The sequence below is a fragment of the Strigops habroptila genome, chromosome 7, assembly GCF_004027225.2.
Source record: "Strigops habroptila isolate Jane chromosome 7, bStrHab1.2.pri, whole genome shotgun sequence".
In the NCBI taxonomy this organism is placed as follows: domain Eukaryota; kingdom Metazoa; phylum Chordata; class Aves; order Psittaciformes; family Psittacidae; genus Strigops; species Strigops habroptila.
In genome coordinates, this window is record NC_044283.2 from 44,168,177 (window position 1) to 44,183,017 (window position 14,841).

The 14,841-nt window shown below is 36.9% G+C and overlaps 1 protein-coding gene across 1 annotated transcript in view; it reads left to right on the forward strand.

Annotated features, from left to right (window-relative positions):
- The window catches only part of PDGFC (platelet derived growth factor C), a 133,121-nt gene that overhangs the window by 61,232 nt on the left and 57,048 nt on the right, over positions 1–14,841 (forward strand). Inside the window, exon 2 of the mRNA XM_030491891.1 lies at positions 14,510–14,705. Within this exon, the coding sequence (XP_030347751.1) occupies positions 14,510–14,705 (196 nt within the window). The remainder of the gene's footprint in view (positions 1–14,509; positions 14,706–14,841) is intronic.

The window sequence follows — 14,841 nt, forward strand, 5'->3', positions numbered from 1 at the left end:
ATTCTATTCCAAGAGAACATTTTTTTTTTTTGTAAACCACAGAGTGAAATCTGAAAAGACTTCACAGACCACAGAGCTATTTCTGCTGAACTGTGAAGTAAGAAATATTCTTAATTGATGGAAGAGCTTAAGGATTTTTTTTTAATCAGTTTTTCAATAAATGTTTGTATATGGATGCACGTCAACTCGTTCTGCCTCCTGTTCTTCATGTTTAAATAGTTTAGGTGAAAATTCTGTACATAGGTATTTTTTTCCACTTCATAGATTCTAATAATAATAAAAAATATCAATTCTTGGTGTATCAGCATGTGTGTCCTACTGCAGCATAGTCCATAAAGAGTTATTTTAATTAATTTTAGTAGAATCTTAGAATAGTTAGTGTTGGAAAGGACCTTAAGATCATCTAGTTCCAACCCCCCTGCCATGGGCAGGGACACCTCACACTAAACCATGTCGCCCAAGGCTCTGTCCAACCTGGCCTTGAACACTGCCGGGGAGGAGTGAACTCCAGTTCTCTCTAAAATAATATTTTGGTGGAAATGGGATTGAAAACTAAAGTAAAGTTAGTACCACATGAAGGAAAGTGTATCTGTTACCAAGCCTGTATTTAGTAGTTTTAAAAAAGAAGTCCTGTTTTAAAATGAAATGTTTGTTCCTCCTTTCTTCTTTTATCAATGACACCTCAACTTATAGGTTACTTTGAAAACTTTTCTCACTGCAGACGTACGTAAAACACATACTCCAATTCAGAAAAGAAGCACAAGTCCAGCTACTTGCAGTGAAATTGACTGTTTCAGTAACATTTAGTTCTATGTAAATAGGTAACACCATGAAATACCAATCCTCTTCCTCGTTCTTCTCTTCACCCTCTCATGCCCTAAGGATTGCTGAAGACCTACACCTAAACAGGGTGAGCTTCAGATATCTCTGGATTTAAAAGATTACTCTGAACCTTGTTTGAATTTTTATTTTTCTGATCATTCTTAGGAAAATTACATGTAATGACCATATTTTAAAATAATCTTCTGAGAGAATATTGTCGTCAGCAGCCAACTTCATCATTCTGTCACTACACAAACAGATTGTATTAATTTAAACTGCAATGAGCAAGAGGCAAATCAATTACTTCCCTCAAATCTGGTCAGTGAGGAAGGAGTCCTCAAACAGTGAACTCGCTGGTCATCAAGACAGGTTTACCATGGCCATTATTTAACTTGTCTGCTTTTGCAGAAGACCAAGACTATTCACTGTACTTTAATACCTGAAATATTTAAAAAATGTTAATAGGCTGTATTAAAAAACAACAACAAAAACAAGACCACCACTACCCCCAGAAAAACACCCCAAACCTCAAAATAGCAAAACATGTTCTCATTTGATTTTCGCTCAGGAATCTGTGCTCTCTTACGCAGCTTCACAGTGGAGGCAGTCAACATTTGGCATCCAGCGCTTCATATTTCTTTACATCAGTGAGGCTTTGATGTGCAGATAATACTTTACCTGTGGCATATTATAATCTTAACTTCAAGCCTTCAGTTTCAAACAGCCTCTGTATCACTTTGGACCTTTTTTTAATTGTGCAAGATTTTCATAAAATAGGTTTTAGCTAAGGTGCCTGGAATTAAGACCACTTGGCTAGAAATCTCAGTAAGTACCGAATTTACAAATTTCAGCTTTGTCTTAAGTATTCTGTGTATATAGAATTCTATACACAATGCTATGGTGGACTAAGTAAACAAAATCATGGACCATCACTGGTATTGCTGAAACTCTGCAAAGTGGAACTGATTAGATAGGAGAAATATTTACTTTCTTCTTCAGCCATTATGTGCTTGAGATATGCACGTTTAACTATTATACCATTAATCACCAAGCGATTCAAACACACCATTAATTGTACTGCTGGATTAGATTATTCATATATTAATTGTTTTGTTCATTCTAATTTACATGACAGCATAAGCTTAAGGGCTTGATGTTCCTATCTTGTTTGTTTTGCAATTAAATTACCAGCTTCACCTACTAGTGTTGAAACGGTTGATAAATGCCTTGTGTTGGAACACATCAGAATTCTTAGGCGTAAAATTATAAATGAAATGTTCATCAAGATGTAGTTATTTATAAAAGCTGTTCTTTTCTGTATAGTAACCTCCTGCTATACCATGGAAAAATGCAGTGCCTTAATATAAGGCACAATTGCAATTTGTTGAAGTTGCTACAGTTTTCTTCTATTTTAAAGGATATAATTCTCTTTTACAATTACAGCATGGGGATCACCACTCAAGTCATTCTATAGTGATTCCAAGTGTAACTAGGGCAAAATCCTTTTTATTTCACTTGTTTTGGTAAATAGAGTCCTGGGATTTAATTTCTTAAAAATTAAGAAATCCTCCATCTCAAGGAGTTCAAGTGAAGATATAGACTCAGCCATAATAGGGATGCAAAACACCTGAAAAGTGTGTGAAAAGACTGGAAAGTGGTTTTCATTGAACAGTTGACCTAGGATAAATTATCAGTGAAGCAGCTTGTATTTATTGGTGGACAAATGGGCTTCCAATATCCATATGGGGCAAGAGAGCACTACTAAAGTGTGTCACTTTTTGTTCTACCATGGAATCTTAAATCATGTTGTCTTGATGACTGTCCCCTTGGGGCAGTCATCAACTTGTGCACTGAGAGGCCGATTTCATTTTATACTGTTTGCTCGTTCTCCAGAAGTTCAAGGGAATTGTGCAAAATGCAGTTTAACCATTGATTTCCCCCAACCTTCCCATATGCACATGTGTGTTTTCCAAAGAATTTGAAGAATGCTCAAGAATCTTATGGGTAGTTTGGCAAGGGTTAAAGTTTAAAAAAACGTAAAGTGGCAGATCTGGCTGAATACTGATCTGTTACTTAAACATGATCCTGAAAAACACTGAAGATGAGACTGTTGTGGAAAGCAGCATACCTGGCATGCTGGAATGCAAACTGACAGTAGCTTTTGATGCAATGCTGTGATTGAGCAAATTATGTTAAAAAAATAAGTCTCTGTAAAGGATTGCAAACCCCTTGGGAACAGCACAGAGAGTTTTAAACAAGGTAGTTTTAAAAAGGTCGATGAATGGGAAACTTATCTGAAACTGGGGATATTGGAGTGACTTAAGAATTTCAAACCTCACTTTTCGTTTTACAACTGTGGAGTTTTTTCAGATGATCCCATGTAAAGCTTATTCATCTTGGGTTAAGCATAATTCTAGAAGAAGATTTTGATATTAAAGATAGGCCAAATAAAATGTCAGAAGATCTAGTCATGATCTTCTAGTCATGAAGCTTGAGCTTCATTTGGGAAATGGCATTTGTGATTGTGATGGTCCCCGGGGCCCTGCTATTAGTCCTCCTCAAGGACACCTGTTACAATAGATTAGCAAAAGGGTCTTCTGGAAACAGTTTTACTTAAAATAGACTACTGTATTGCACATGCTATGCGACATAGGTCTCTTATGGCTGCTCTAGAATGCCTTTATGGTCCATCTTAGGAAAAATAGACAGGTCAGGGTAAAAAAAGGATAAATTGTGTACAAACGTGAAAAGATTGTTCATCTGACTTTTATGAAGTCTCTGGTGTGAATAAAGGCTGAAAGATCAGGTAGGCTCATACCACTTGCAATTAACTGAAAATGGTGTATATTTTAATTAGCTAAAGTTAGAGAGAATGGCAAGAGCTCTCTCACTGAAGCTAGAAATTTTCTCCTATCCTAAGAAAATTCTTATCCATCAATTAATCTAAATATTGATTGCTTCTCATTGTGGTTTGTCTATAAAACTATCCTTGGTATTCACGTACTCCTGAGTTTAATAACCAGCAGGATCAGAGATGCAGGTTAACAGAAGGAGTTGAGAAAATTATTATTCCTCCATATGGCAATTTGACACTGTACAAAACCTATTTATTTTCTCCTTGCAGGAAGATAGAATGTCTTTTGTAGCTGGACTTGTGCTTCCTTTCTGAATTGCTTCTAGACATGCAAATCCTCGTCTGGAAAAGTACTTTTCTAAAGTCTTGCGTGATTTAATCTTTCATGCAAAGATACTAGAAATGAGTGTTTCAAGTTTGATTTTGTACTGAGTTCTGTCTGCTTGAAGTTCTTCCAGTTCAATAACAGTTGCATTGTATTCATCTCTGCAGATCAGTATTGATATTGCATGACCACCTTCTGCCAAATCATCTTCTAGCAATCAAATTTTAATGAGATGAAGCCATTATATTCATCCAAAAGCTTTGTTTTAGCAGGCTAACACCAGCTAAAATCTTTTTTTGCTCTAATGGATATTAAACATGTAATGTTTTCTTCGTCTCTGAATTTTGAAGTATAGTGTAGTCCAGTTCAGAAAATACATAAACAGATGCCAGATAATTTCTTTATAGTACTTTGTTTCTCTTGCCTTTTTTACATAAGGATATGCTGGAGGTGCATTTTCTGTATACATAATGCAAGCCTGAGGCAGCCCTAAGCTGCCTGTTAGAGTTTCCAGTTGCAATGTTATTTCTGTACCACAGTTTGGCACAAAGTTTTGTAGTCTGCTACAGTGAACTGAATGCCACATTGAGTTCATCGTTACAGTTACTTGCTCTGTAGTTAAAACTAGCCCTACCTGTGCTGCAGTCCACACATCCAATTGTAGTGTACAAACCCCTTAAATCTTTGGTTTTCTTTTGTGTCTTCTCTTACATAAATTCATCATTATAATTTTCTGGCTAAAAATGTTAACTGGAGTTATATTTTCATATAGCTAAGCAGTAATGCTTTTCAAAATTGTCTTGAAAAACCCTTTCTTTTCAAAACTTAAAATATGGCTGATGGTCATCTTAAATATTTGAATAGTGCTCTACTGCGTGAAGAATTAAAAAGTGAAATCCACACAAATAGCAAAACAATGGAAAAGGCAAACCAAAACATTTCAGGACTGGCATTACTAAAGATAGTGTTGGGTTTGTTGTTTTTGCTTTTCTCCCTCTGGAAGTGTAATCAGGATGAGGTTATATTTTTCATTGTGAATAATATCTAAAATGAGATGTAGCTGTTTAATGCATACCATATCCATAGAGTCTTATTTATTCAGACTGAATACCACATGGACCATAGATAATCTTTTTCCCAAATGTTTACTAGTATCTGCTCTTAACAAGTGCTGCACAAGGTAAACTGAAGGAATCATAAAGAAAAGGGGCTTAATAGAATTAAGCCTTGCTTTTCAGCAAAGTCTGACTTAAGATCAAGAAGTGGAATTTTCAAATGGGTCAGGTTTTAAAGAACTTTTCTCTAAAGGACATGAATCACATGTATTTAAATGCAGGGAGTCATAGCTAGTATTAGAAAATGAGGTACAAGCAGGATTTAAGAGATGGCATTGAAACTAATGCTTTTAAGTGAGATGAAAGGAGATCCAGGTTCATTTCATGGTTTCGTTGAAGTTATCTTCTTGTGCTTGTAACCACTCTGTGCCATGCATAGTCTGGAAAATCAGGGTAATACTGCTCTGTTTCCCTGTCCCTACCTTGGCTGGTATGTACAGTCTTTCAAAACTGACTGATAGTGTGTGGGCACGTGTGTGGTCTCTAGTACTAACAAAGCTGATTTTGGATGTAGCTTGTAAGTGCTGCCATAATAAAACTGAAAACAAATTTGAAGTGCTGGGTTTGAGCATTTATATGTGATGTCTTTCACATTTACTTGAGTTTGTTATTGCCACAGATACTATTTTTAGCTATAATTTCTGTTAATGTTTGTTTATCTTTAAGAATTTCGTTAGGTTTCTTCAAAGCTTTGCTAAATCAGTTTCCTGTAGGAAAAAAAGAACCCTAAACAGTAGAACTCCTATTTGAATAGGAGAAGAACTGGAAAGATTATATATTTGAAAATAATCATTTTTGTCCACCCAAACACATAAGATTTTAAAAGTAGGTTTTTTTTTTTTCTTTATAAAGGAAATAAATAACTTTGTTATCTTCTAGTAGGTATAAATATTTCCAGCTGGGCAACCCTTTTCCTGGTTTACTGTTTGTTCTTGCTTCCTGGTCTCTCTCACCATTAAATCTTACAGTAGGCCTTTTCTACTGCCAACTTTTTTCATGTATAGTAAGTTGTACTTTTCCAAGGAGACTTGCAATTCTTCCTATCCCAGACCACTTTAATCATGTGTTTGTTAAATCCTGGGTAAGTAGCTTTCAAAAGCCTGTCCCTTTCTGAGCTTCATTATCCCTGTGGGCTACTCATTTTACCTGTTCGTTATTTAATAAGACTGAACCTCCTGCTGTTCTGGTCTTCTACAAGATACACCTGGAAAATACATCCATTGCTGTATACCGTTAGGCTTTGTTTCAACTTTTCAGTATCTATTCACACAATTTTGCGAGTGCAGAATAGGTAAAACACTTCTCCCTTCTGCTGGGGAAGAGGAAATAGGATACAGAAAACATCAATACTATTATGTTGTCTGCCATTGATACTATTGATCATGGAGCTGTTTACTGTCTGCCAATCCTTGAAAAGACAAGGGGAGTGATTCACTCAGAATGGTTGGGTTTTTTTCCTTTTCCTTTTCTCTGTCTTCCTCCCACCCCCTCAACCTGCTTTCCACTCTTTCCCCCTCCGTCCTTCCCCCCTTAGGAATAAACCCCCCAATATTTTGAGTAGTTACACATTTTGTTATGGCTTTTTCTATCATCACAGTTCCAGATACTACTTCAGCCTTTAGAAACCACACTGTAAATGTAAATGAATTGTAAATCACTTAAAATAAAAAAGAAATACCTGTTCTTTTGCTGTGCATATAACAGGTATTTTTAGTTCTCTCTCATTCATCCTGGCTGGTGAACTTTGAATGATTCTTATGCTCTATCTGTCTAATTCAGTAATGGCATATAGATGAGAGTCAAATGCTCAGCTGTTATCCAAACCATGTGTGACTAAGGAAAAGTAGAGAATAAGAAATATTCTTCTATTGAAGAATATTTCTTCAGACAATAGGATTAAAAATTAAAATTTTGTGCATCAGTGGTAGCCTTGATGTCTTTTCTTCTTGCTAACAAAGTACAGGTGTGAAATCAGATTAGTTTCTCAGTGATTTATTCTGTTTGAATTTGGCAAGGAGACTTTAGTCTATAATCTTCTAAATATGTATGCTGTTACAGTTATCAGTTCTTTTGCATTTCTGTATAGCAGTGCACCTACAAATAATTCTATTCTTACTGGAATTAACTATAATTTAGTGCCTATAAAACTTGCTAAAAGTGTTATGTCCTTGCCTCATCATTTGCATCTCCAGAACAACTCATGATTCTAAATTAATTTATTTAATATCTAAATAGTTTTGGTTGGGGATGAGGCCAGAATTTTCTTTGCTGAAGTAAAGCCTTTTCTGTCTGAGATGACTCAGGTCACTCAAGCTGGAAGTTTAATGGAAGAAGAGAGAGATAGGGAGCAGTCCTTGACTAGAGCCTGTATATTATGTGATGGTTACTTACCATATAATATTGTTATTAGGAAGAAAAAACCGAGACAAGAAAAAATGTTACCAAAAGAACCAGCTTGATACTTATTTTATCCATAAAAGGATATTGCTATAATAAGTTTAACTGCTAATTGTTGTATTGCAGAGCTCTTTGTTACTTTTTTAATTAATGGAATGTATATTTATTAATATGCAACATACTAATAATCCTGTTTATTTCAGGATAATTGGCCCATGACTGAAAAAAGCAGATAATACCATTATCAATTCATTATCAAATAATTATTCCAACAGCTTTATGTGTTTAATATAGATGGAATTCCTTTCATATTCAAGTCATCAGGAGCTTTAATATTGATTCCAGTGCAGCTGAGACTTTACCTGTGGACATTGGAATAAATGCCAATTGAAATACTCTCAAATAATTAGATCTTAGAGCATGTGATAACACCAAAAGGTTACCTCATCTAACATTTAGCAAAAGGAATTCTTTGTCTTGGCTAAAATGTTGTATTTATCTAAGTTTTAAAAGATATTGAGAGGTTGAGGACCAAGACTGCCTTCCAAAGAGTTTGGTCTGAAAACAGATCTCAATAGAAGTTACTTTTATAGCAAGAAGATTTACCATGCACAAAACCCCCTGTTTAATTGCCATCCACCTCTTTGAGCAAAAGCCAGAGGACTAGGCAAAGTGCTGGCAGAATACTTGAAGGTTATAAAGTATAAACTTGTAAAGTAAAAGTATAAACTCATTTTTGTTTCTTGATGCAATTTGGAATCAAAGAAGGTTTGTTAGTGTATGATTAGTCATGATTATCTTCTGCAAGACATTAAGTCATGCAGCTGTTTGGAAACTTTATTAAATCTGTTACTACAGTTCCATGCTCTGTTCTCCAGTGATGTCTTTTCCCTTCCCCGCCTCTCTTTCGCCCCCTCCCCCACTTTCTTTTTCTTCCTTTTGTCCTTCCCTGTTGGGCCAACTGCCAAAACCGAGCATTCCTGAAGATCGATTAGAAAGCTTTTGCTTCTCTGCTCACTTCATCAGTGTACAGTCCTTCGCATAATGTTCTTTACATAGGTTCAGAAGAAAGACCTTTAGCCAGCAGCTGAATACTGTATGGTATTCAGTGCCTAAGGTAACAGTACAAGTTTGAACTCAAAATAGGAACTGTAGAAAAAAATAACAGGTTAAATTGTAGGGTTTTAAAAAAACAAATACAATCCTCTATGCCTTAATCTTGTGTTGTGTGAACTGGAATTTTTTAACGTACCTTTTCAAGTGTGTGAGGTAAGTGTGTCAGAGGGAGGAGTAATCTAAGCAAGATGTAATACTTTTCCTACATGTTTCTACTTCGTTACTTTACATCCATATAATACTTTATATGCTGTACTTGTTACATTTGCTGATTTAGATACAAGTACTGGTGTAAATGAACAGATTTCTAGTTAGAAGTTGAATTCTGCAATAGTTGATGAGTCATGTGTATATTGTGTTTGTGTGTGCTATGAGTATGTGCATTTCCCTGTATATTATTTTTTACTAATACCTGAAGAAGCATGTCAAGATTTCAGACATATAGCTATATCAAAGCATAGAAGCAACTTAAAATGGAAAATCCACAGGCGGCTAGATGTGTCTCAGAAATATAACCCCAAAAAGCCACAAACCATAGCACTTAGGAAAGCTATCTTAGGAGATACAGCAAGCCCGTAGTAAGTTTTCTGTTCTCGCTACTTGAAAAGTGGATGAAGAAAACAAACCCTGAGTGCTTCAAAAGCATTTCTTGTGGTATTTGAAGCACAATGGTTGGGAAAAACAAACTGCTTGTTAGGTAAGTTGAAAATTGGCTGGATGGTCAGGCTTTTGAAGGCTCAGCATCTTATTGGTGGCAGACAGTGAGTGGAGGGCGAGGAGGCTGGGCTAGTTTTATCTGGGGAAGAGAAGGCTCTGGGAAGTCTAATAGCAGACCCCCAATTGCCTGAAGAGCAGCTTGCAAGGGTGACCAAGTTAAACTCTTCATGGTAGAGGCACAGAGTGTAAAAACAAACCCCCAAACCCATGGCTAGAAATTGCAGCTTGAGAGGTTCAAATTGGATGTTAGGAAAAGCATGTTACCTAGGCAGATAGTACAGCACTGGAGCAGGTTATCCCAAGGCATTGTGGAGTTTTCATCCATGAGCGGGGTTGAGTATTGGCTAAAAAATGCCAAGCCTCAAGCAGTGACTTGCTGTGGTGTGAGCAGGAGTTGCAACCCAAGCATGAGCTGGAACTGCAGGCCTCCAGAGGTTACTTCAAAGCAGCATTTGTATGATTTTGAGTGGCTTTGCCATTCAATGATACCCATTTTATATACAAGCAATATCAAACAGAGCTGTTTGTTTTCAATTTTCTGCCAATAACAGACGATTTTCTGGCTTTTCCTTTGTACTCAGCAAGAGTTAAACTTCATTTTTACTGTTACATAGCTAAGAATTGCCTGGAGGCAACTGAACTGGTGACAGAGGACAGAAAGACATACCCCTGTATGCCTTGAGTTACTACTTTCAGAAGTAAGCTTACTGCTTCTTGAAAGTCTGCTGGAAGAAGAAATGGCTTGATATGTCACATTTCAAAGAATTTCTTCTACAATGAGTTTCTTTTGTACATATGTGGAGCGTTGTAAAAATTACATGGGAATGTTGTCAGGAAGTCCTTTTGATTAATTGAAAAAACCTGCTTCCCTCTGAAGTTCTGTGGTAACGAACAACTAGTTACTGTCACCTTTTGTTCCTGACTTTTAAAACAGAGGATGTGCACATACTTCAACATTACTGTATAGCTTGAAAAGCTCTGATATTAATTAGTAAATATTTAGAGTTGAAACTTTTCTTATGTTTATTTTTTTAAACCAGTGATAGCCACACATGAGCTAACGCAGTTTCTGAAGGCCTAAAAGTTGATTAAGAGCTATTGAACAAAATGAACCAAATAATATATTAACAGTGCATGATTAGCAGTATTCTCATCTTGTCCTGTTGTGAAATTAGTGTAGGTTTAGCAATAAGTTTTAAAAATCAAGTTTACCGGTACTGCGCAACCACTTTAGTAAATCAGCCTTTATAAGTGAATCGGTGCTGAGGCTGTGGCTCCACCTGTGGTGTTCCTCTCTTCTTCTCCAGATCTTTGTCTCCTGAACTGTATGTGATTTGTCTAAGTTTTACCCGTGACCCTCACTAAAAGGTAATGATTATGTAGATGTTCTAAGAAAGAGGTATTTGCTATATGTAAAAAGTGTCAGTGCCGATCTTTGTGAAATGTGTTGTACCCATGGGGGAAGAGACCTACTTTGAAGTAGGCAGGAATGAGCTTGTCTAGTCGGTGGGTTTAATTTCAGTTTACAGTGGCATCTGCTGATCCATTTGGTGATACCGTGGTTTTTCATCTGTGTTACCACGTCAGTGGAAGGGTTAGGCGTTGCTGTGCTTTCAGAATGCCTGGAATCTTGCAATTTTCAGGGGCAGACTTTCTACATTGATAGATATATAAATCTGGTGATAGCATCTTGTACTACATCAAAGACGACTGCGGCGACTCATCCTTCAACTTCAGGCTATGTTAAGCTTGTGCTGTCCTTTTCTAATAAGCATGACCGTGTCACATCCCTGGGTCAGCTTAAGCATTTTCCCCATCTAGTGTGCCTCATTTCCAGGCCTTCATCCTGCACATGACCTCAGTTGCCCATCTTCTGTTGAATCTTTTTACTGAACATTCAAATATATTGTTTGGTCCTGGTCTGTCCCCATTTCCCTTGTGTGATATTGTTATCCCGTGGCTGAGATGCTGTCTTGCCTACCTCAGTCCTTGCCTAAACTGATTTTTCAGGGTTGTTCAATGCTGTTTGTGCAGTAATCTTTTTTTTTTCCCCCTTCCTTTTTTTTTTTTTTTTTTTTTGGAGCGAGGTTGGTGAGGAGGGTTGTTAATAAAAAGGCAGACAGATCACAGCAGCAGTGTATATAGCTTTGGAGTTACACAGCTGACCGCTGTAAATCTGGCTGAACTTGTTGCTCCCTTTTCAGTGTAACTTGGACTGATTTACCCCTAAAATAAAGCCAGGAATTGCAAAGTGAACGACAAAGAATAGATACTATAGTCTCAGCCACATTCAGGTTATTGTGCTCTTCACCCAGTTTACTCAAAAGAAATGTTCAGAACATGCATGAACTCAGCAGGAAAAAGCTAGCTTTTTGTGGTGCAGTGGTACAATTTATGTAGAACATTTAAAAGGCATATTGCAGCTTATCTGAAGAGAAATAACAAACTTCATTGTCCAGTGATGGCAATTACTTTGCTTTGTAGTCATACAAAATAATTCTTTTGTAAGAGAAGAAATTCCACTGTGCGAGAGCAAATATTTGAAATGGAGCAAGTGATGTGTGTGGGAATTTGATATGTTCATGGAACACTGTTGTTGGTAAAGTAAATAGATATTTTTCCTTCACAAATGGAGGAGCTGAAGGTACTGGAGATGCCACAACTTCTGTTCACTAAATTGCCACATGCTTTTTCTTTCCTTTGCCCCTTTTTTTTTTGACTTCTCATTTGATATGCCTGGGCTGTTTACAGTCCTTACTTGCAGTGTTATCATTGTCCTGATGATTCAAAGAAAATACTTTCTTAATATGTTGTGAAACATAACATGATTTATAATCCTGTGTGTACTTTTAGAGAGAAAATGAACCACTGAATATAGTGTGGTCAGACACCACACTTTGACATGTTTGCCTGAAATGGTGGACCTTCACATACTTTGGAAATAACACTCTCGTGTACTAATCTCTGGGAAAGTCATTTCTATTATTGTTGGCTCCTGTGTTTAGCACGCAGTTCTCAGTTGACATACTATACATTATAGAAAAATGCTTGTGACTCAGCTAACAAAAACCCAATGAAGCGTCTAAATTAAGAATCCTGGTTTTGTGCCCTTTTTTTGTGTGTGCTTTTTTCTTATTACTGCATGCTGTCCTCTCTTACTTGTACACAAGGCAGTCGGGCCTCTGCAGCAGTGTGTGGATACTGGCAAGACCACAGTCCATCAGTTTTATATAAGCAGCAATTCTGCTTAAAAGAAAATTTACCATTTTCATGCCACAAGTAGAAGGCACAAATCCAAAAGAATAGAAGGCAAAAATCTGTCAGACTTTAAATTATATTTAAGTATAGATTAATTCTTTTAAAATAGCAATGCTGTTTCTATCGCCCTCTTTTCTTGCACTACATTCATTTAGCTGTCATCCTTTACATGTAGCTATAATAAGGTACAATTGGAGTGTATATTTTCATTGTAGACTGAGACATATATAGTCTTACATAGCTTCAAATGAATGCTGATCATAATGCTGCTTATAAAACAATCGCGAAAATAAGATAAAGTGTCTAACTGAAAGAAACAATGAATACCTGAAAATGGGGCCTACAAGAATGCTGGAGAAGGACTTTTTACAAGGGCGTGGAGTGATAGGACAAGAGAGAATGGTTTTAAACTGGAAGAGTGTAAATTTAGATTAGATATTAGGAAGAAATTCTTTACTGTGAGGGTGGTGAGACACTGGAACAGGTTGCCCAGAGAAGTTGCAGATGCACCATCCCTGAAGTGCTCAAGGCCAGGTTGGACGGGGCTTTGAACAACCTGGTCTAGTGGGAGCTGTCCTTCCCCACAACAGGGAGGTTGGAACTAGATGGCCTTTCAGATTCCTTCCAGCCCAAACCATTCTATGATTATGTGAAAACAAAATAATATTAATAACTGCCCAGTACAAAACTACAAACTTATTTTGTAACTAAAGTTATTAATAGGAAACTCTGAGGATTCCTGTGACTGTCAAACTGACACTATACAGATTTTTAGAAAAAGCCAAAGATAGTAGAAGTCATGTGCTATAGCATAAAGAGGGTTTTTTTCATTTGATGTGCTTATGGAATTAAAATTTATAGTCTAGATATCTCATCATTGTATATCACAATGTTAAAATACATTCAAATTAGGTCAGTGCCTGGTTTTTTGCAGCTAAATACCCAATATAAGCTCATTCCAGCTGCTGAATGTGAATATTGGGCACTTGAGAATGAGGTTCCTTGAGTTGCTCTGAAGAAAGTTGTTGGGGCTCTGAAAGGCACAGCTGCTGCTCACCCCAGGAGTCCTTTCTTTTTGGTAGCTCCTCATAGTTATGAATTCATAACTATGAATTCTGTCTGAAGAGGTCTTTTCAATAGTTTCAGTGTTACTGTGTGCTTTAACAATCAAATGTAGTTGGCTTATTTCTTTTGAATTCATTTGCTGCTGCATCGTAAGACATTAATTTAATTTTACATGCGTTTAGCCTAACAATGCTGTGAAGAAATTTGAAGAATGCCCTCGATTGAGGCTTGTCAGTAAATGTCTAATTTCTTACACTTACTGACTTCCCAAGTTTCCCAAGCATGACCCCATTCTTTCCTGTATTGGGATAATTTCTTTGTGACACAGCCCTCAGGAAGGAGGCAGCCATCAAAATCCTTATCACCAGACTCAATAAACGTAAGGCAGTCTCCATTAACAAAAGACAAATTTGGACCATCCTGTTTGTGGTAAGTGAGAGCAGACGTCTCCATGTATCCTCGTGTGATTTCTGTGCAGTCTTCAGAAATAATGGAAACCATCTGCAGTCTGCATGATGTAGTCCCTTGGGCTGCTGGGCTTCTGTGAGGAGCCCACACTTACATTCAGGTGTTTACAGTCACATTGCTCTTATCTCCAGTTGAACTTCTGTTCTGCTTTCTGAACAGCATTTGAGGCTTGGGTCTGAATAACATTTTGCCAGCAAAGTAATACCACTTTTGGGTTGTTGTTGCTATGCGGATTTTCCAAGCAGAAATTTCTCGCAAGGTGAAGAAAAGCAAACAAAACAAGTGTGTCCTTACCTGTGCATCATATACAAACACTTTAGGAAAAGGAGAAGAAATCAGTATTGATGCATCTGTTTTCTGTCTTTACTATAGGGGTGCAGGATCCTCAGCATGAGAAGATAATTACTGTGACTACTAATGGAAGTATTCACAGCCCCAAGTTTCCACACACATACCCACGCAATACTGTACTAGTATGGAGATTAGTAGCAGTAGATGAAAATGTATGGATACAGCTTACTTTTGATGAAAGATTTGGGCTTGAGGACCCAGAAGATGACATTTGCAAGTAAGTTATTTTTCCTTTAACTTAAAAAATCTAAAGGGAGGTGCGGGGGATGGAACAAAAGTGTTGCTTGAATTTTGCAAAAATGACATCTGTCTGTCAATATATTTTTAAAATGTATCTTTTAAAGTATTGGTTT